General features: G+C 34.3%; 1 protein-coding gene across 1 annotated transcript; it reads right to left on the minus strand.

Annotated features, from left to right (window-relative positions):
• Positions 1 to 1770: 1770 nt before the first annotated feature.
• Positions 1771 to 22137, minus strand: LOC132564169 (WD repeat-containing protein 48-like). The gene is made up of 19 exons (XM_060228849.1): positions 22084 to 22137; positions 20065 to 20205; positions 19588 to 19663; positions 18380 to 18462; positions 16936 to 17065; positions 15503 to 15693; positions 14874 to 14978; positions 14232 to 14351; positions 13983 to 14051; positions 13541 to 13631; positions 12642 to 12739; positions 11137 to 11244; positions 10488 to 10587; positions 9083 to 9154; positions 8713 to 8791; positions 7748 to 7862; positions 7424 to 7500; positions 6199 to 6397; positions 1771 to 5617 (listed from the first exon to the last, which is right to left on the minus strand). The coding sequence occupies exons 1-19, from the start codon at positions 22132 to 22134 to the stop codon at positions 5519 to 5521; spliced, it is 2004 nt and encodes a 667-aa protein (XP_060084832.1). The 5' UTR covers positions 22135 to 22137; the 3' UTR covers positions 1771 to 5518.
• Positions 22138 to 23125: the final 988 nt, after the last annotated feature.

Below are 23125 nucleotides of genomic sequence, written 5' to 3' on the forward strand. Positions count from 1 at the left end.
TAAATCGGTACGGTGGTATTTTATATTTATCCTGTATTAAAACACACGTGATTTATGTAAATTGGTACCGTGGTATTTTATATTTATCTTGTATTAAAACACACGTGACTTATGCAAATCGGTACGGCGGTACTTTATATTTATCCTGTATTAAAACACACGTAACTTATTTAAAATCGGTACGGTGGTGTTTTATATTTATCCTCTATTAAAACACACGTGATTTATGTAAATTGGTACCGTGGTATTTTATATTTATCCTTTATCAAAACACACGTGACTTATATAAATCGGTACCGTGGTATTTCATATTTATCCTGTATCAAAACCTAAGTGACCTTTGATAAATTGGCACCGTGGTATTTTATATTTTCATCAGAACACACGTGACTAAGGTAAATCGGTACGGTGGTATTTTATATTTTTATCAGAACACTCGTGACTTAGGTAAATTGGTACAGTGGTATTTTATATTTTCATCAAAATACACGTGACTTATATAAATTGGTACGGTGGTATTTTATATTTTCATCAGAACACACGTGACTAAGGTAAATCGGTACGGTGGTATTTTATATTTTTATCAGAACACTCGTGACTTAGGTAAATTGGTACAGTGGTATTTTATATTTTCATCAAAATACACGTGACTTATATAAATCGGTACGGTGGTATTTTATATTTTTATTAAAACACACGTGACTTAGGTAAATTGGTACAGTGGTATTTTATATTTTCATCAAAATACACGTGACTTATATAAATCGGTACGGTGGTATTTTATATTTTTATTAAAACACACGTGACTTAGGTAAATTGGTACAGTGGTATTTTATATTTTCATCAAAATACACGTGACTAAGGTAAATCGGTACGGTGGTATTTTATATTTTTATTAAAACACACGTGACTTAGGTAAATTGGTACAGTGGTATTTTATATTTTCATCAAAATACACGTGACTTATATAAATCGGTACGGTGGTATTTTATATTTTTATTAAAACACACGTGACTTAGGTAAATTGGTACAGTGGTATTTTATATTTTCATCAAAATACACGTGACTTATATAAATCGGTACGGTGGTATTTTATATTTTTATTAAAACACACGTGACTTAGGTAAATTGGTACAGTGGTATTTTATATTTTCATCAAAATACACGTGACTTATATAAATCGGTACGGTGGTATTTTATATTTTTATTAAAACACACGTGACTTAGGTAAATTGGTACAGTGGTATTTTATATTTTCATCAAAATACACGTGACTTATATAAATCGGTACGGTGGTATTTTATATTTTTATTAAAACACACGTGACTTAGGTAAATTGGTTCAGTGGTATTTTATATTTTTATTAAAACACACGTGACTTAGGTAAATTGGTACAGTGGTACTTTATATTTATCCTCTATCAAAACCCATATGGCTGAAGTAAATCGGTACAGTGGTATTTTATATTTATCCTCTATCAAAACCCATATGGCTGAAGTAAATTGGTACAGTGGTATTTTATATTTTTATTAAAACACACGTGACTTATGCAAATCGGTACAGTGGTATTTTATATTTATCCTCTATCAAAACCCATATGGCTGAAGTAAATTGGTACAATGTACGCTGATACTTTTTAATAAACCTCTACAGCAACACGTGTCTCTCACGAATATGCACGTGCATTATAGTACAAAAGCTTGTGTTTCAAAATAAAAATCACGATAAGGTCACAGGTCATAGACTTTTTTTCTTTATTTCTTTGTTTTTACATGATTTTTGTAACAAGTAAGTTATTGTATAAGTCCAGATGATCAATGTACAAGCTGGATAGATAAGGAATGACTATACAAATTCATAATCCTAGCTTATTTACAATTAATCCACAGTAAGTCAGTTTCACAATTCCTGACTTGAAGGAAACTTCAACAAAATGTACACTATTTCATTTCCTCCTGGATAAAATACATTTTTGACATACATCCCATTAAAACTAAAGACACAGCGTCACCAGTACTGTAAGACGTGGGATTATGGACAAGATTTATCCATACATATGTGGTCAGATATTAGCCACACATGAAATTCTCTTGTGGTCACATAAAATATACTCCTTTATCAAAACTAGGTAGAACATTTGCAAAATTACTTTCAGAATCAAGAGGCATAATAAACAGTTACAAGATATTTCTTTCCTACTATGAATTACATATTTTCGACAGAAAGACAGTCTAATTTCTGTAAGGCCCCAACATCTCTTATACAGGGCCCTAATAACACCAAAATTAGAATTCATCAAGGCATTGTGGATGAGGGTTTCCTTATAAACCTCTCACATGTCAACTTTTTTTAAAGTTCAAGTGAATGAGTCTGTCATCAAACAAATACAGTTACTGTGAAGGTTTTTATCGGTGGTTCTAATTTTCAATATTTTACTAAAACTTTGAAGCAAACATGAAGTATTTGTCAGGGAAGTCATTAAACAACTCTTGTTTTCTCTCTTTAATTTCAAGCTTCAAAAATTCTGAATAACAATATCCCTAAAAAAATAACACCTCCTAGAATAATATTTTCCTAACAAGCTGTCACAGCCAAGACCCCTATACATATAGAATATAGAGGATGCTTCTAAGAAACTGAAGAAATTCACCGGAAATATACTGTAGATTAGGACTTGTGGGGCGTGGGCGTGTGGCCTGCATCCACAAATGAATCGGAGAGAATGTACAAAATGGTAAATTTTATGTGATTATAATTCATGAAAAATAAATAAGCTATCTTCTACACTAAGTATGACAGTGAATCATTGGCGATTCTAAACAAAATTATCTGTAGTAGCTAAAATGTTTAAAATAAACAGCTGGTCTACTCAACCAAAATATCAAGCCGTTAGTATACACAAACCTTAATGCTTTCATTTGTTTATACATTTTTATACCAAGGAGTGAAATGTACTGATTAGATATAGACTCTGGTACCAAAGCATGAAGCTGACAGTACGACAGGATTGTAACACACATGTAATCAATCATCACTGGGTTGGGTACAGGAATCTGGTGACAATAAAGGATAACAAGTATCCCCAGTTTCATTAATCTTCCTTAACATAAGGAAATCTGAAATTCCATAGGAAATCATTAGGGGGTACCGGAAAAACTTCAGGAAAATTTCTCAACTTATATAACGCTTTCCTATGGACAATTATAAGTTTAGGAAAACTTGGGGAAGATTCGTAAAACTGGGGCCTGTTTGTGATTACAGTGTTAAAACTTTCCACATACTGAAAATATGTTTCTTTGTTTGGTCCCAACCTCTATCATGTAATGACAGATAAGTTATCAATGAAAGTGATGCCACAGGGTTTGGTTAACATTACAGAATAAAACAATGATGTCTTTTTTCCTGACCAAAGAAAGATAAGCAGTATTGCAAACTTGTCTGATTTTATCAGATCAACCTCACATTGACCATATCACGACCACGCCATGTCGTGTGAATGCCGGGTATTTTATCATTTTTGATCGGTGCTTAAATTTTCAAAACCATTTGTTCAAAGTTTGAAAATGGAAATGATATTTGAACATGGTACAGAGCATTATGTAAGTAAATATAGATGTTATAGTGATAACAATGAAATTGACTTTCAGATGATATTTTAACAGCTAGGAGCAGATCATGAATCTCTGCAGATTGGCAGTTCCGGAAAAATTTTCAAAAGAACGAAATCAAATGATTGTCACATATCTGATAAAATTCTACTGTTGATTCTTGGAAAAGGCGTCATTAAATAGTGATAATTTGTACTAAACCCTTTTATCATTATTTTGAACAAATAAACTTTGTTTAAAATAAACAAAAAATAACAATGGACAGATGTGCTTCTACACTTACAAACATATGACTGAATACACTGAACATCAAAAATGAATACCTTTGTTTCTGAATTTTCTAGATTGTCAATAAAATACTGTAAAATTCTAAACTTTCATGAGCTATATTTTCTCTCTTTTTTTGTGGGCATTTCTAATCCACAAATTATGTGTAGGAATAAATTAAGGGTTGAAATTAGCTGAAGAAGATTTCCAATTCATCACCAAAATAATGTGCCCATAAAAAGTAACATTTATGAAAAACCAGGAATATTTCAGTGGCAAAAATTCATATAATTTTTCAGTATGCAGCCAAAATCTACAATAAAAACTGGACTTCATTTATTCTAGAATGCCCAAAAATATTGAGAAATAATATTAAAACAGAATATAAATAAACTGATTATTAAGAAAACTTAATTGATATTTCAAATACAAAAGGAATTGCACAACACCTTGGCAAAGTCAATTTATTATGTAAATGCCCATTCTGTGTCACCAGTGGCAAAAATGTGTATTAAATTTACAAGACATCTAAATCAGATAGGAAATGTGTCTGATTTTTTAGTCAGAGCAAACTTTTCCAGGGGACAATATGTTGGATATGACAAACAGAACTATTGAATCATTAATACTGTAAGATTATATATTTTCGTGGGGCTCAAGTTTGGTGGTTTTCCAAAAATATACATTTTCATTGGTGACGTTGATCACAAAGTCCAATATAATGAACATGTTTATCATTTCACGGAGATATGAATTCACAAATTCAATGAAAATAGATCCCCACAAATAGAATGATTACATTTACAGTATATTTTCATGATTTCTGAGAGTAAATCCAAGTCACAGACACTTCTGGTCTTACAAATATTTAAAACTTTCCTTCCTCCCTCTTAGTCTTTCTCCTTAAACATTCATCACATGAAATTAAGCATATCTTTAAAGTCTTGTATCTCACCAGACAGAATAACAATACCAGGTCATATGATTTATTTCAATCTTGCATGCATAATGTGCTGTAATTATGTTAACTTGCGTTAATTGAAAATAGAAAGAAAAAGCTAGAAGATGCCTAGAAGACACAAAATCCATGAAGAAAAGCAGAATCTGGCCAGGTGCAAGATTTGATCTTATGATATTTGGAGTAAATATGACCCAAATCTCAAGAGATGACATTGATCCAGAATAAGACATGACGGTAAGTGAGAGAAGGGAATGAACAGATATGGTGATCACTACATGCCCCATCCCCCTCCCCACCTGCCAATTGAATTTTGTTCAACAAAAGTACCGGGTACATCTATCTGGTACAAAACAAGAGGTGTCCTGAACATCTGAATACATTTGTTGTGTAAGGTTTGTTGTGGTTTAGACTCCTCAACAGTTTCTGACCTTAAACAGATAGGTTAGAGGTAAGTTATAAACACATTAAAATTTCACAGATCTTTTTCCAACTACAGTCTACTATTACCAACAACTTCTGATTTTAATGGAATTCTCATACGAGAAATCTACACCATAAATGCACAACTTTGTGGACATGCTTTTTGAGTGTATTTCACACGTCGTTCTGTTCCCAACACAGCCATCAAAGGAAACATTTAAACAACCTTGTCTGGTTACCCTCGAGTCCATGAAAGCCTGGGTCATACCTTCTGAAGTGGTCGATAATGTAAAGTCAGATCACCTGTTTGTTTCCAATAGAAATGTTTCACAGTTCTTAGGTCCATGCTAGAATCAAGAATCTGAAAAAAAATGAAAAATAAATCTTAGTTTTCACAGTTTTCTTCTTGGGGTAATCTCTTTTGTTTAAACACGAGGCGAAAAAGATCTGCAACACTCAACTAAATATTTTAAGTGATTATCATGAAGTCAGTTATGATACAGATTTGACTCTTTGACATCAAACTGCTTATACTATTAATCATTCTAGGACTCACTTGTTTTAAGCTTATACTGACTTGCTGTTTCACGGTTTGTTATACACTGGCTCTACCCGATATCACACCCAAGCTATAAACAGTTTTACAGTTGTTTAATGACATGGTGCTAATATCTAATGGTTATCAAGGTTTAAAGTGGTTCATGGGAGTTAAGTTTAGTATATGTATCAAAGTAATGAGGAATACATTTCCTGAGTTTTGTTTTATTCATGTAAAAAATGTTTGCTAGGTAAAATATTGTCAGTGAAAATTCAGTGATTTTCATGGGTGAAAATTTCGTGAATTTCATGTGTATGATTTTTGCAATTTTTGTGAGTTTTGCGATTTTCTAACAAAATGGTTGAATTAATATTAACTACCCTGTGTATATAACACCTTAATACCTGTTCATTGCATATTAACTCCACTTTTTCCTCAGCCACGGACGACAGATCTGGCTCCTCTTTTTCCACTGGCTCTGCACGCTCTCCACCAGCACTATTGGTTTGACACCCATTTTCTGACCCTTGACCTAAGACTTTTTCATACACATGTTCTATCACTTTTCTCACTTGGATCATATCACTGGCTGAGAGCCTGTCCCTGAGGAAACAATACATAACAGAAAAGTCATGATCACTGACTGTCCTATGGTTTAGCCAATACCTTCAATAGGATGTTTTGTGATATCTATTTTTAATTGGTATAATTACTTGTACACAACAACTGATTTTACAGGAATCCATTGAATTGAGGCTAACATACATTCTTACACAAAGAAAAGTTAATGTTGAATCAGTGCCTCTTTATATCAAATTCAGGAGAGACTTGTTCTCTAACTACAGGGGAGGTAAATCCTGTACACTTTTCAGCATTTAACTAAAGGAAGCATTTAACCTTCTGTTCTCTAACTACAGGGGAGGTAAATCCTGTACACTTTTCAGCATTTAACTAAAGGAAGCATTTAACCTTCTGTTCTCTAACTACAGGGGAGGTAAATCCTGTACTTTTCACTTTTCAGCATTTAACTAAAGGAAGCATTTAACCTTCTGTTCTCTAACTACAGGGGAGGTAAATCCTGTACACTTTTCAGCATTTAACTAAAGGAAGCATTTAACCTTCTGTTCTCTAACTACAGGGGAGGTAAATCCTGTACACTTTTCAGCATTTAACTAAAGGAAGCATTTAACCTTCTGTTCTCTAACTACAGGGGAGGTAAATCCTGTACACTTTTCAGCATTTAACCACAGGAAGCATTTAACCTTCTGAATTATTGAAAAGAAAACCAACAGTTTTTGGTACAATTTCCATGACACTTCACTTCTAATATACCATATAGCTGGTCATTTCCACAGGTCAAAATTTTCGTACTTTTCTTTTAAAATGATCAAGTTAAATTTCAATGGAGTACAATTTCACGACATGGTTTTTCAATGACGACTTGTCTCATTATTTCACAGACTACATTAAAAATTTTCTCTACAGCTACACAGTTTCAACCAGCCAAGAGTCACTAATGTTGAAGTAAAGCTTTTTGGTGTGAAAATATTCCTGTTTCTGCAGTAAATTAAACTTTGATCATGTGGCTCACAATATACATCTATACAGAATGACTCACACAATACTTACTTTTTAATGGTTTTTATCCCAGTACTCGGGTGAGGTTGAAGGAAGAAAGGAATTTTATTAGATTTTGGTGCATTTCTCTGTAAAATACAAAGTACATGATTTATTTAAAATCACTCCTTAAACGGCTTATTATCTAATCTAATGCTATAATTATTGTTGCCACTGAAAGATCCAATTACATTTAGCCAATAAAGTTTAAACAAAGCCCTAACTTAAGCTCGCTAGAAATTCAATTCAATTCTGAAAGAGCACCACAATAAGATGAAATAATTCAGAACATTGATGAGCATCTTTGTCAACTAAGGAGGACACTGTAGTACTTACATGTACAATAACATCAACAACCCAAGACGGCACTGTTTCATTTAGCAGCATCTGTTCAGTCTCTCCGGCAGCGTCTCGACACAGCAATCGGAATAACGTTCTACCTCCAATCTCACTAGAATATACCAAACCATTGTACATTTAAAAATCATGTGACGTTCTACCTCCAATCTCACTGAAATATACCAAACTATTGTACATTTGAAATTCAGGTATAGGTATTGTAACTCAACGTAACAAAAAGAAATCACCACAGGTTCTCATCAAGGTAATGTGCTAACAAAGTCATTACATAATTTCTGACCTGAAAACAACGAGTAATAACTGGTCACTTTTTCTATACTTAAAGTTTGGCAGGCAAAGTTAAACACTTCACAACCTAGATCCTATACATGCTTGTAATTCAGTTTTTTTATATAAAATAAGATTAAATTTTCAACATTTGTGTATATATAAACATCCAGTTAACTAGAAAATATAAGTAAGACATGAATGTCTTTACTCCTAGCATAATCTGACCTTTGACCTTTCAACACTGACTGATGACCTCCTTAATATCATACTGTTTAACCTGACGTGGAATATGAACCATATCTGTTGAGAGGTTCTCAAAATATCACATTGACTTGGGATGTAACATGACACTGCCTCCATCTCCTGAAAATCTCCCAAAAGTGGTTGTGGAGGCCTAAAAAACTTCTGTAGATTATAGAAGGTAGCCTTGCCTAAGTTTCTACAAAGTACTTTAGTCATTACCTTAGGTCACTTCAGCAAGTAATGATTAGCACTTCAAAGCTAATAAATCATGTTTTTTTCACAAGTCTTTCAATAAATATTCTTGTATCTTTAATCTGGTAAAGGATATAAGGAAATTCACTCTATACAGTAGGAACTTATTAACAAAAGACAGGCAATATTAAGTAAGGCAGAATCTACTTGCTTGGTGTTTTTGACATTATACTTACCAGAAGATGACAGGAGTATGGCCTGGAACCTGAAATAGTGGTGCAGACTGGCTTTTCTCCATAATACCATTCATACCCTCTGTGAGGAAACAAATTACTTCATAAAAAATTCTAACTCTTTATTCACATAGCTTTTTTCAACGATGATCAATATTGATAAAATATTAAGTTTTTTTCTAATTTCTGGATCATAAGTGATTTGCTATTACACAATAGTCCGGGCGCTAACAAGACTTAAGGCTATCGTTAAAAAGTCATAACTCACCAAAGAAATCTTTGCAATGAAAATCAAAAGCAAAAACTGCAAACTTAAAAACAGTTTGCAAAGGACACTTTCCTTCTGAGTTAGTGAGTAGTCGTAATCACTTACCTTGGTTTTCATATACATGTGTTTTAGGCCAGTGTTCCAGCAGTGCCTGAAGGAGTTCTTGACCAATGTTTACTGCAACAAAGAGAATTATTACACATGTTATACTGGTACATGATCAACAAAATATCTATTGCAGTTTCTACTTTTTCCCAATTTGCAACAACCAAAATGACCTTATAATACAAATCCTGATCCCTAATAAGAGCATTCTAGAAAGATGTCAGTTCCATCTGGGGAACTCGGAAATAGAGAAATCGCTGCTGGTACTGGATGAAATGCTGATTATCATTAATACTGTTTTATTTACAGTACTTCTCTTGGTAGTTCCTGTTTTTACAAACCTAGTCCCTCGGAGTTAATTTTCAGACATGCACTAGAATAGCCTTATACTCATCTTGAAAAATTTTCACAGAAATTGTGATTAGAAAAACATTTAGTAGTCCTTATTGTGAGTTAATATTGTACATGCATTAATGTTGAAATCAAATGCTAAAACAGGGCTCTCATACCCCATTTTGGGACTGGGGCCCGGGGCCCTTAGAATTGGGAAAAATAACGGCGTGTTCCTAAGAATTTAGAAAACTTGGGATCTAAATTGGGAAAAAAACATACCATTTTGCATTGGGAATGGGGCCGAATATCGGCCTCAAATCTGGCAGATCAAGAGCCCTGTAACAACTAACTTAAATGGCAGTAGGTACACATATTTCTAAAAATTAAACATATTTCCTCTTCATGTGTGACAGCCCCTCTGACTTACTAATATCCCATGCTCTGCAGTCAACTTTAATTCTCCCCAAAAAAATTACAACATCTTACACAGATACCCTAATCCTCAATCATGCCATTCTCCAAAGCCCTACTTTTCCAATGATTACAGTACAGTGTAATATCTAAATTTTGGTTAATCAGAATCCTCCATTGTATTTCCATGGTAACAGTTCTGAAACATCTAATAAGTTATATGATAGGTTACACCATTTTACCATGTTTGAATAAAATTGATTGAACACCTCAGGAGTTCTGACCAGCGTATAATGACCACGTTACCATGGCAACAAGGAGTTGTCTGGCCTAGATTTCTCCCAACAGAGGCCTCCATTCCATTACCATGGCAATCAAAAAGTAACCCATATTTTCATAAATAATACCATTGTCTTTGACATCTCTCTTAACTTCTCTATTACCCATCTTCAGCTTTACAGGACAAATCTAAACTTCCACCAGTTAGATGCTTCCAGTGCATTTCCATGGTAATGGTTTTGGAAATACCTGATACACACAAAAATAAAGTGGAGATCCCGGAGATATCTTGGTGTCTACCATCAACGGCAAACAAAGAAGGGGTTTGAAAGTCCACCATCTGATGGTAATGAGCTGTTAAGGAGAGACTAGGTGTACTTACATTTAGGGTCAGTTCCTTCTGGGGTCAGTCCTGCTCCTAATTCCCGAGACGACATCCAGGCGGCAAAACAATCAGATTCATCTAAGTGTATGGTGAGTAACTACAACACAGAATTGACTCTTCAGCTTAGGTGTGTTAGTTTGAACAGAATAATAAATTTTGACTGATCAAAGTAGACTATTACCAAAGATAGCAACATAAAAACACTTTGTAGTAAAAATTTGTAAAACATTTGCTCTTCACCTGCAAATGATTCTTTAAATCTGATTATAACCAGATCTAAATTCCACTCCATACATGTATCCTCATTACATTAAGCAAAAATTGCAAACAGCAAAAAGGAAATGATTATATTTAGATATTTAATTTGAGACAAACATATATAAAGGGAGATAACTCCCTTTGTTTTATTCCGATCAGATACAAATTTATCTATTTATTTTACAATACCCTATAATATGCAAGAGACCTTTTTGCAGCAGATTAATTGATGGCTCTTATTATGCAAATTGTAACCTTTGATTACATGGTGTCTGTCTAAAGTTTCTCAATGTGTAAACCTCTAATATTGTTGAGTACTATACACCTAAGTCTTTACTAAGACTTATCTTGCCATGTTAAAGTTTGAAGTTGTTACAGTACAACATACCCCTGTCTTCAAATCCACAGAGAACCAGTTGGGGACAAATACTGTCTTAAATCTTTTCTTAATTTCCTCTTCAAAATCCACTTTTCCAAGCTCTTCTATTTTTCTTGCCTTCAAGGAAAAATGGCAGGAAATTTTATACACATGTCATATCACTTAAAATGAGGCAGTGCCATGAAATCAATTAGGAAGAAGTAAGAACATTAATAAAGAGAGAAAATATAAAAATCTGCCTCTTACAAACACGTAATGACGCAGCAGGTATAATTCTTACACCCTACCTGTAGGGTGGACGGGACGACATGTACAATTCTTACACCCTACCTGTAGGGTGGACGGGACGACAGGTACAATTCTTACACCCTACCTGTAGGGTGGACGGGACGACAGGTACAATTCTTACACCCTACCTGTAGGGTGGACGGGACGACAGGTACAATTCTTACACCCTACCTGTAGGGTGGACGGGACGACAGGTACAATTCTTACACCCTACCTGTAGGGTGGACGGGACGACAGGTACAATTCTTACACCCTACCTGTAGGTTGGACGGGACGATAGGTACAATTCTTACACCCTACCTGTAGGGTAGATGGGACGACAGGTATAATTCTTACACCCTACCTACCTGTAGGGTGGACGGGACGACAGGTACAATTCTTACACCCTACCTGTAGGTTGGACGGGACGATAGGTACAATTCTTACACCCTACCTGTAGGGTAGATGGGACGACAGGTATAATTCTTACACCCTACCTGTCGGGTAGAAGGACCACAGGTATAATTCTTACACCCTTCCTGTAGGGTAGACGGGACGACAGGTACAATTCTTACACCCTACCTGTAGGGTAGACAGGATGACAGGTACAATTCTTACACCCTACCTGTAGGGTAGAAGGGGTGACAGGTACAATTCTTACACAATACCTGTAAGGTAGACAGAGCAGCAGGTACAGTTTTTACACCCTACCTGTAGGGTAGGCAGAGCAGCAGGTATAATTCTTACACCCTACCTGTAGGGTAGACAGGACGACAGGTATAATTCTTACGCCCTACCTGTAGGATGGGCAGGGCAACAGGTATAATTCTTAAACCCTACCTGAAGGATAGGCGGGGCAACAGGTATAATTCTTACACACTACCTGTAGGATGGGCGGGGCAACAGGTATAATTCTTACACCCTACCTGTAGGATGGGAGGGGCAACAGGTATAATTCTTACACCCTACCTGTAGGGTAGGCAGAGCAGTATGTACAATTCTTACACCCTACCTGTAGGATGGGCGGGGCAACAGGTATAATTCTTACACCCTACCTGTAGGATGGGCGGGGCAACAGGTATAATTCTTACACCCTACCTGTAGGGTAGGCAGAGCAGCAGGTATAAATTTTATGCCCCACATGTAGGGTAGGCTGATGCCGCAGGTATAATACTGTTTATACATCACACTTATGGGTAATATAGACCAGTATCAGTGATAATTGGCTCTGGTAGAGTTATACTTACCGTTAAAACATCCCATAATGCCACATTGTCTTCTGTATCTTTGGTCAATATGTGTCGCTTGTCATTTAAAACAAAATACTGTCGTATGCTTGGTCCACCTGTAAGGTGAAAAACATGATAAACTTCAAATTCATCCAAAATTGATTATAAAACAACAAGTTTTATTTATACAATAATTGAACTGTTTACCTTAAAATCAAATGATGAATTTCCTCATGAATATTGACTTATATTTCGGGATATCTGTTTTTCATAAAATCCTAGGACAGGAACTCTGTGACAGGAGACTGGTTATCTTTGGTTTTGTGCATGTGACATTTCACCTTTGATGGTGAAGTCTGGTTGTGTGTAGGTGACACAAGACATCTTACCTTTGATTGTGAAGTCTGGTTGTGTGTAGGTGACACAAGACATCTTACCTTTGACTGTGAAGTCTGGTTGTGTGTAGGTGACACAAGACATTTTACCTTTGATTGTGAAGTCTGGTTGTATGTATGTGACACAAGACATCTTACCTTTGATTGTGAAGTCTGGTTGTGTGTAGGTGACACAAGACATCTTACCACTGATTGTGAAATCTGGTTGTGTGTAGGTGAAAGCAGACATCTTATCTTTGATTGTGAAGTCTGGTTGTGTGTAGGTGACACAAGACACCTTACCTTTGACTGTGAAGTCTGGTTGTGTGTATGTGACACAAGACATTTTACCTTTGATTGTGAAGTCTGGTTGTGTGTATGTGACACAAGACATCTTACCTTTGATTGAGAAGTCTGGTTGTGTGTATGTGACACAAGACATTTTACCTTTGATTGTGAAGTCTGGTTGTGTGTATGTAACACAAGTCATCTTACCTTTGATTGTGAAGTCTGGTTGTGTGTAGGTGACACAAGACATCTTACCTTTGATAGTGAAGTCTGGTTGTGTATACATTGGACTAAGACCATCATTGTCGTATCCACCTGATAATCTAGAGCTGATTTTCTGTAGAGGCTGTAAAAGTATCAATAACTATTTACAAATGAAATTCTTATCATTAAAGGAAGACTGACTGTGTTTCACTTAGATCAGTTAAGTTTTGAGTTTCAGTTTTTGTTTGTTAAAACTCCTGTGCTATGGAAAAGGTATTTCGACATTACCTCTATCAAATTTTCTTTCAAGAGTCTTTTCAAGTTTGCATTCCCAGCAAGAAAATTCTTGAAAATTTCAAGAAAATTATCAAATATCTATCAAATCAAAATGTAACAACTATCAACAAGCTGCCATGATTTTTATGATGTCAACATCCTCATCACATTTATAAAGTCCTCAAAGAGGCTTGATGACAAGTACAGCTGACCTTACCCAGCATTTGATGCAGGAATCTGTGGTAGCTATCCAAAGTGATGGCTGGTCTGTATGTGTTAGCTCCAACTGTAACAGACAAACATCGTTTTACAGAAACAAATTACCCCGGTAGGAACTTTTTCCTTGGTCTTGATTGGATTGGCACCCTGTCTAACTGCTGTAATATACAAAATTCTCAACTAGCTGCTCTAATACACAGGATTCTCACTAACTACATCCATACCTAGAATTCAATATATCTCGTACCTTCAATATGGGGGCACTTTCTTCACAAACAAGAGCCCTATAATCTGGATTCCGTACATCGGTAGCCCAGACTCGTCTGTCTCGACCAGCAGAATATACCACAGAGAAGCCTTCATTTGTCTGAAATACATCAAATTTAAAATATATGTCGATTTCATCAATCTTAGGGTTAGAATTAACATATAATGTAATGCTAGCTTACCTATATCATTTCTATCCTTCTTTCTACCTCTGATTTTCTCTACAAAAACACTAAATTTCTTTAGAGTTCAAACTCTTAATGAATGATGTTCAACCAATGCCTTTTTAACCTTATATCATCAGTCATCTCTGAGGAAGTCCATTTCATTATCTTCAGAGCAAACTGATGTTGATACTTGAATACTTTGGGAATTTTGTTTGATTGTTTTTGTTCGAATTCTGATTTTGAAGGTACATATTTTTTCGAACGTTTGTGGTTTTCTAGAATAAATGTCCGATTCAGAGAAATTTTAATATAATGTCAAATTCTTTCTGCTTTCTTACCTGTTGAAATTCTGATTTTTAAGGTACATATTTTCCCCAAACATTTGTGGTTTTCTGAAATAAATGTCCGATTCAGTGAAATTTTAATCAAATGTCAAATTCTTCCTGCTTTCTTACCTGTAGCGCCCACACCCCTTCATCATGGACTCTGAAGGTTGCCACACAGCGCTGTTGTCCTAGTGACCAGAGACGGATTGTCCCGTCAGAACTTCCTGACAAACACTGCAACCAAATCAAAGCTTAAGGACAAAATTACTTTTGAAAATGGCAACCAATCAAATTCATAAATCAGAGTGATATATATTCATGTAGAAGCAGTCCAATCAACTAGCACTGGAGATATGATATAAGATGAGATATACACTGTGTATGACATGTGTTAACTGTACAAGATGATAGCAAGCCGTAATTTGCCTTCATTTGTCTTTTTCAAATTTATTGTTTAAAACAATGGGTCCCACGATGTGAAATTTAAGTATTACCAGAGATGCCATGAGAATGAATATCAGATTTAATACAAGCTTGTACCAGAGGTCAAAACATAATCAAATGTCAATAGAAAAAGACTATCAATCACATTCTAACCACTTGACCACATGATCAAACCAATAATTTGAAAAGCTTGATTTAAAGATGTTTATAGTCACAGTAAATATAATTTCAGTAACAGTCTTAATATTTTGTTCTTTGAAAACATCAAATACAAAACATATTCCAACTGTCAAACATCAGACACTGAAACAGACCTGTGTACCATCCCGATTTAGCACCAAAGCTTTGACGTTGTCTGTGTGACCTTTCAGCTTCATTAATTTCTGACAGGTTCGGGGATCCCAAACACGGAGCACTTTCTCGGTTGACCCGGATACAATAACAGTTCCAGGAGGATTCATTGCCAAACTGTATATGGAGTCCTTATTCCCATTTAAACTAGAGGCTGTAATGGAAATTTAATATTTAGTATGACAAGTAAATTTCAAAAACTTCCTCTTAATTGACAGACAACTGAGAAAATGATGTTGCAAACTACAAATAGCTGTATTCAACTTCTCAACAAATACTGCAAAAACCATAAGGTAAGTATGTATGATAGGAAACTTTGTTGAGGTCACAGTTGGCTTCCATTTCAGCATACTTCTCTTAGTATCACTTGGTGAATTTTCAGCTCTGAGATAGATGCTTGTTTGAATAGAGACACAGAAGGCAAACTTTAAAATTTGAAACAGGTTGGAGTGAGGGTGGGGAATGAGATAATGAATACAGATGAGACCCAGTATAAAACTGGAAAATATAGGACACTAATACTCCCCTCCTATACATGCAAGTACTTATGTCTGATGCATCAGGAGAATTGGTCAAATGTGATCTTTAAAACCATTTATCTTCATCTATCTTTAAATAATTGCTGTCAACTTATATTAATCACTCCTGTTAATGTTGGTCTGGATAGAAATCAGAGTACCCAGGGAAAACCCATGTGGTAGGTCACATGACCTTGTACTTTTTCACTTCTAATCAGCTGACCATGACCAATGACCACGTAAAACAATAAAGTGTACAGCTTGATGTTATAACTATATAAAGAATATAACCAAAATCTGTTGAGAAGTTCTCAAGACATAACACTGAATCTGAATGGGATATGATGCAATGGAATGAAATTGACGGACATGGGGTAACATAATAGGTCTCCCATAAACCAACGGGATTTCAAGAAAAAAGAGAAACCATTTGGCTTAGATTAGCTCTCATATGTTTGAAGTTAACTTAGTACCAATTTTAAGAGTCATAAAGAATCCAGGTGTTGACAGGCAAATGATGGAGATTAATGCAAAATTAAGGAGGGCAGATAGGCAGGATCATAATGACACCAATTATAGCTGACAAATTCTGACTTACTAAACAAAATTATGATTTACTTAGCAAAATGTTAATTTCCAAATCCACCAATTGTGACTGAACAAAAGTTCAAATATGAACAATACTGGAGAGACCATAACTGTACCGGTACTTACTTAATTGCTATAGTGATGTTATCAACTTGATTACAGCCGAAACTCATTCTAACAAGTGCAATACCAGACACACTCACATTTTGAAGAAATAACTCTACAGATGATGAACTATTTTCTTTCAACACACAACACAAAATGAGTCTTCTTAAATCTAGAGAACTTACTTGTTACAGTGTTATTGCTAGCTGTTAAAGCAGTGAGTGTGTTCACGTCCCAGAGAAAGATTGACCGGTCCAATCCAGCCGATGCTACTTGCTCTTTCTCCTTGGCATAAGCCAGTGCTTTTACATAATCCTGTACAATGAATAGAAAAATGTAATTATAATTAATTCTGATCTCACAAACACTTTACCACTTAATTTCCATTGATATTATAAAATTTATTCAATGATTATTTTCTCAAATAAACTGTCAGAAATACATCATGTGTCTTTTTCTGCCATTTGTAAAAAAAAGAGATGAAATTCTAATTTTGAAGATTTACTTAAACTGTTGTTTCAAATTGAAGTTTCAGTATAGTAGTATCCAGTGTCCTGTAAAAATGCAAGGATATATACATACAGACAAACCATTACCTCTGATGTCAGAAAATTAATATGTTACTTCTGATGTCAGAAAGATTAATATGTTACTTCTGATGTCAGAAAGATTAATATGTTACCTCTGATGTCAGAAAGATTAATATGTTACCTCTGATGTCAGAAAGATTAATATGTTACCTCTGATGTCAGAAAGATTAATATGTTACCTCTGATGTCAGAAAATTAATATGTTACCTCTGATGTCAGAAAATTAATATGTTACCTCTGATGTCAGAAAGATTAATATGTTACCTCTGATGTCAGAAAGATCAATATGTTACCTCTGATGTCAAGTAAGATGATGTGTTACCTCTGATGTCAGAAAGATCAATATGTTACCTCTGATGTCAGAAAATTAATATGTTACCTCTGATGTCAAGTAAGATGATGTGTTACCTCTGATGTCAGAAAGATCAATATGTTACCTCTGATGTCAGAAAATTAATATGTTACCTCTGATGTCAAGTAAGATGATGTGTTACCTCTGATGTCAGAAAGATTAATATGTTACCTCTGATGTCAGAAAATTAATATGTTACCTCTGATGTCAGAAAGATTAATATGTTACCTCTGATGTCAAGTAAGATGATGTGTTACCTCTGATGTCAGAAAGATTAATATGTTACCTCTGATGTCAGAAAATTAATATGTTACCTCTGATGTCAGAAAGATTAATATGTTACCTCTGATGTCAGAAAATTAATATGTTACCTCTGATGTCAGAAAGATTAATATGTTACCTCTGATGTCAGAAAATTAATATGTTACCTCTGATGTCAGAAAGATTAATGTTACCTCTGATGTCAGAAAATTAATATGTTACCTCTGATGTCAGAAAGATTAGTATATTACCTCTGATGTCAGAAAATTAATATGTTACCTCTGATGTCAGAAAATTAAAATGTTACCTCTGATCAATATGTTACCTCTGATGTCAAGTAAGATGATGTGTTACCTCTGATGTCAGAAAGATTAGTATATTACCTCTGATGTTAGGAGAGTTGAAATATATAGAATTATATATTACCTTGTGTGTGCGAAGAGTTGACATACAGAAACCTTTATGGGCATTCCAGACTTTGACAGTTGTGTCACTGGATGCAGAAATCACTGAAAACAAAAAAAGTAAACATTTCAATACTGTGTATGTATATTTCATACATCATCAAGCAGATGTTGGAAATAGGAGTAATCTGTCTTACTCCTGTTTTAACTAAACTGAATTAAAAACTTTAACACATAATTAAAACCATTTACATTGAAAGGGAAATTTTTGACATTTAATTTTTTTAAAGATCTACACTATCTGTGTTGTATGACTTGAACTGTGGCAATGAAATAATAAATTGTCTTGCTGATATATTCATATGTTAACACCAATCTTTGCAATTCTAAGATTACTTTCAATCTCTACACTAATATGATCTGTTTAGTCATAAGTCAATTTTTGAGAATGTTTTATACTATAGACAGATCTACCACTAGGCACTATAGATAGATATTATATAACACCCATTAGCTACGATATACCTGTGTTAGCTTTTGAGTCATATTGGCATAGTATACATGCTAGTGATGTATAATTAAATTAATAAGTACCTATAAACATCAAAGATTATTTACTTCTTTAGCCTGAATCACACCTCAAAAGGGGGATAACTCATGGTCTATTAGTAACAAACAAATTACACATTCCTACAATTCAAGGGCCATACATGATTTATATATGATTTCTCTTTCTGCATTAAACAGGAGTAACTAGATTATAATTGTAAGATACATTTCAAGTCTGTGAGTAAATATCAATCTATATCATTGTGTATCGGAATTTTAAAAATTGTGTGGGTTTTAGTTGAACAAGAGCCATCCACATATCTATGTGATTAAGTACAAGACAATTGGGTTATACCTAATTTTTAATTTCCACTGGATTACAGTTGGCTCTGAAATATTGGTCTTACTGTTTTCATGAAAATTTTAATAAAAAAAAAAAATCAAAACATGATCAGTATATTACCATTATACAACTGTATACTACATCACAGTTCTATCAGTATTTTTGAAAAAAGTAAATAAGTGAAAATAAAATCATGAAAAAAGGATGGACAATTGCAAGGATAACAATATATACCCCAAACCATGTAATAAAGGGCAACAAAAATGTAACAGAAATATTGCACCAACATCAAATTCTTGATAAGAATCCAATATGTTACATTTCTCTTTCATACTTACATGTTCTTCCTCCACAACACAGTACAATGTCGTTGACCCAGTCTGTGTGATGCTCCATAGACAAAACATAGGGGTCCTACAATGCAGAGCACTTAATTCAGCCCTTTTAGTCGATCATGACCTCTCACATTTAATAATTTAAGAAATCATCAATCTAAAGGGTCAAAACATGTATAAAATTGTAACTCACTTTTGAGAGTTAAAATCACACAAGGGTCTATAGAATGAATGCCTTGTTAAATTATCATGCATCATCTAAAATCTGCATTCTTTTTTTAATATATCATTTTTGAGAAATCTGATTCAAGATAAGTCATTTTTCCTTAAAACTATAATGAAGAAGTTAAAAGTCTATTTCTATACAATGCTTAAACTGAACTTCTTAGTCAGTATTGTCCATGTTTGATCGGAGACAAAGAAAAATGAACACGAATTATAAAGTTTGTCAACACAGGCTGAATATATTTTAAAATTTACCTTGTTTGCCCTTGTGTTCCATATCCTGATGATTGAGTCACGTCCTGCAGTGTAAAGTCTATTAAATACAGGATCAAACTGGAGGGCATTGACTCCTGATCTGTGATGCCGTTCTACCTCATCTCGAATCACAAACGACACCTATACAATCAAATAGGAAGTAAAAATGAAACTAAAAAGCAAGAGCCATACAAGTGTTACGATCTGTTAGTACATAGCAAAATTCACACTGGATCTCAATTATGAATTTCAACATCAATATTTTACGATTTTCATCAAACATCTCTGCTAGTAGTATATATACTAATGATATTGATGATAATTAGTCACCCATCAATAATAATATCAATAAATGTCTATCTGTGTATGCAGATCACAGATCTTCCGTCGTCACACAGCATTTCATCATCAAGATTTTTAATTTAATATTGAATCAGTGCTGATTTGTAATGGGTTCTATTTTTTGCTATTTTAAAGAGAGAATACATCTGTCTTTACCGAAAAATAATTACTGTACCTTAAAATAATATGTTCATAAGGAAATTTGAGTCTGTTTCCATGGTTTCAACAAAAAATACATCCCTTTTAAAACACATTTAATTGTATTAATTTGCTTCAAACTTGTAGTGAATCTGCCAAAATCTTCACAATGAAAGTAATTACATATTGTCATATCTACATCAATTTGTTGGTTTCCCACTTGATAATGGTAAGAGTCATTTCAACTTTGGAAATTCAGGATTTCGTTTATTACACTGCTTCTGTATTCTAGATTCCTCCAGCTCCAAATGTTGTGTCAGTTTAAGGCCATGTCATATCAAACCCATATGGAAGTGGGCAGCTGTTTTTAAAGTTTATCAAACAAATCATTATTTTTTATTCTAAGGTAGTTAAATAGATAAAAAAAAATATAAGACAATGATCATTAACATATATATGTCATACTGTGTTACCTTCATTTCAACCAACAGATTAAAATAAGGCAAATAATGTCACTATATTTGATGTTTTTTATTTCTTGCGATCCCTGGCGAAGGCACTCTTTTCCTGTTACTTTTGGTGCCATAGTACACTCCAATTGCAAGCTAGATGAGACTGAAACGTTTGCTGGAGTAAGACCTGGTTTGATGTGGTGTTGATCAGAGAGGCAGACCAGTAAACTAAGGGTCACATGTTCAATCTTTGGCAGCGGTACACTTACCATTTTCTTCTTAAAACTGCTTTACTACCATTATTCTTGTTCTAAACAATTACTCATAGCAGTTTTTTTTCCTACTTGATAAGGAAGAACACATTTCATGAGTAATTAATGTAAGTTTTGGTAATTCAGCTTAATTACAAAATGCGTAACTTCAATTCAGAACAGGGCTTTTGTCAGCCAAAAAATGTCTTTAAAAATGGATTAGCATTACCAATTGTTTTATCCACATTTAATACATTTTCTATATTTTAAAGTATACACAAATGTATTATTGAGCAAGAGTTATATTTTCAATTCAATATTCTTTAATCAAAGTAAATAGTTAAAGTATCCTCTCAAATCCAATGATGCTTCCAAGACTTCATACATCCGGACACTTATAAAAATGTTTAACACTTTCATAAAATGATCTCAGTCAGTGACATCATGATAATCACCCGGATTGGGAAGAATTGGATTTCAGAGAATGGTGTGGTCCCAAATGTCAACATCAGAACATGTCCAGGGAACATTTAGCAAGTGATGGTCCGAGTAAAATTAGTACATCGATCGCGATTGAATGCATTCCTCATCAGCACTGAAATATTAGTTCAAACGAAAGCAGTCCTCTCATGGTAGCTAGCATACATAAACCTACGTTCCAGTGTTGGAGCCTAGCCCCCTGTTGGCCGATTTGGCTAGTACAGCGTCCGACATGGTTTATTCTCAATCATGAGAACAGAAATCGTGACAATTAATCTTCCTTTACTATAACAAGAACTTAACGTTCATTACTCATAAAAGAATTATTGACGTCATAAATAATATGTGCAATTTACCTGAACTTTTTTCTTCCCCTGTCCACCGGAGGATCGGTGGTGTGAGGCCATGTTGTGTATTTTGATGTGACGTCATCAGTTTTTGCTGTCATTGCAAAATAATAGTTCATTTGTTACTAGGATTAATTTTGCCATTATTTACATGGAAATATTCATATTAAATATATATAATGATTTGCAAACAATGCATAAAGAATTTTTTCTTCTGTATAATGGCAGTACAAACGACGACTACAAGTTTTATCACGAGTTAGCTCCCGTAGTACACCATTATAAGACGCGGGAAAATCTACCCTGTACTGCAAACCAATGACTTGCATATAGATCTATAGTTGTATCTAAGTCCGTGCTCAAACTTACAACAACTGATTTTTTTTTATTTTCCTCGTCGGTTTCTGCATTACAGCAAAAAAGGTAAACAAATAAAATTATCAATTTTTGGCTAGAATTTTTATGCATACGAATCCTCAACACAGAAGTAGAAATCAGTGGTAGATAGATGCACAAACACAGAAGTACAGAAATCAGCGGTAGATATATACCGGAACATAGAAGTACAGAAATCTGTGATAGATATATACACGAACATAGAAGTACAGAAATCAGTGGTAGATATATACCTGAACATAGAAGTACAGAAATCAGTGGTTAATAGATACCGGAACACAGTAGTACAGAAATCAGTGGTAGATAGATACACGAACACAGAAGTACAGAAATCAGTGGTAGATATATACCGGAACATAGAAGTACAGAAATCAGTGGTTAGTAGATACCGGAACACAGTAGTACAGAAATCAGTGGTAGATATATACATCAGAAGTAAAGAAATCAGTGGTAGATATATACCTGAACATAGAAGTACAGAAATCAGTGGTTAATAGATACCGGAACACAGTAGTACAGAAATCAGTGGTAGATAGATACACGAACACAGAAGTACAGAAATCAGTGGTAGATAGATACACGAACACAGAAGTAGAAATCAGTGGTAGATAGATACACGAACACAGAAGTACAGAAATCAGTGGTAGATATATAC

This window comes from Ylistrum balloti, unplaced genomic scaffold (genome assembly GCF_031769215.1).
Source record: "Ylistrum balloti isolate Yb309-2 unplaced genomic scaffold, AGI_CSIRO_Ybal_v1 Utg369680, whole genome shotgun sequence".
Lineage (NCBI taxonomy): Eukaryota > Metazoa > Mollusca > Bivalvia > Pectinida > Pectinidae > Ylistrum > Ylistrum balloti.

Excerpts from the sequence above, each read along its gene's own strand:
- LOC132564169 (XM_060228849.1), bottom strand. The coding sequence starts at position 22,134 with ATGGCCTCACACCACCGATCCTCCGGTGGACAGGGGAAGAAAAAAGTT. Across the intron at positions 20,206-22,083 it reads AGGGGAAGAAAAAAGTTCAG|GTGTCGTTTGTGATTCGAGA; the intron begins GTAAATTGCACA and ends TTGATTGTATAG. Across the intron at positions 14,052-14,231 it reads AAAGTGCCCCCATATTGAAG|TTGGAGCTAACACATACAGA; the intron begins GTACGAGATATA and ends TGTCTGTTACAG.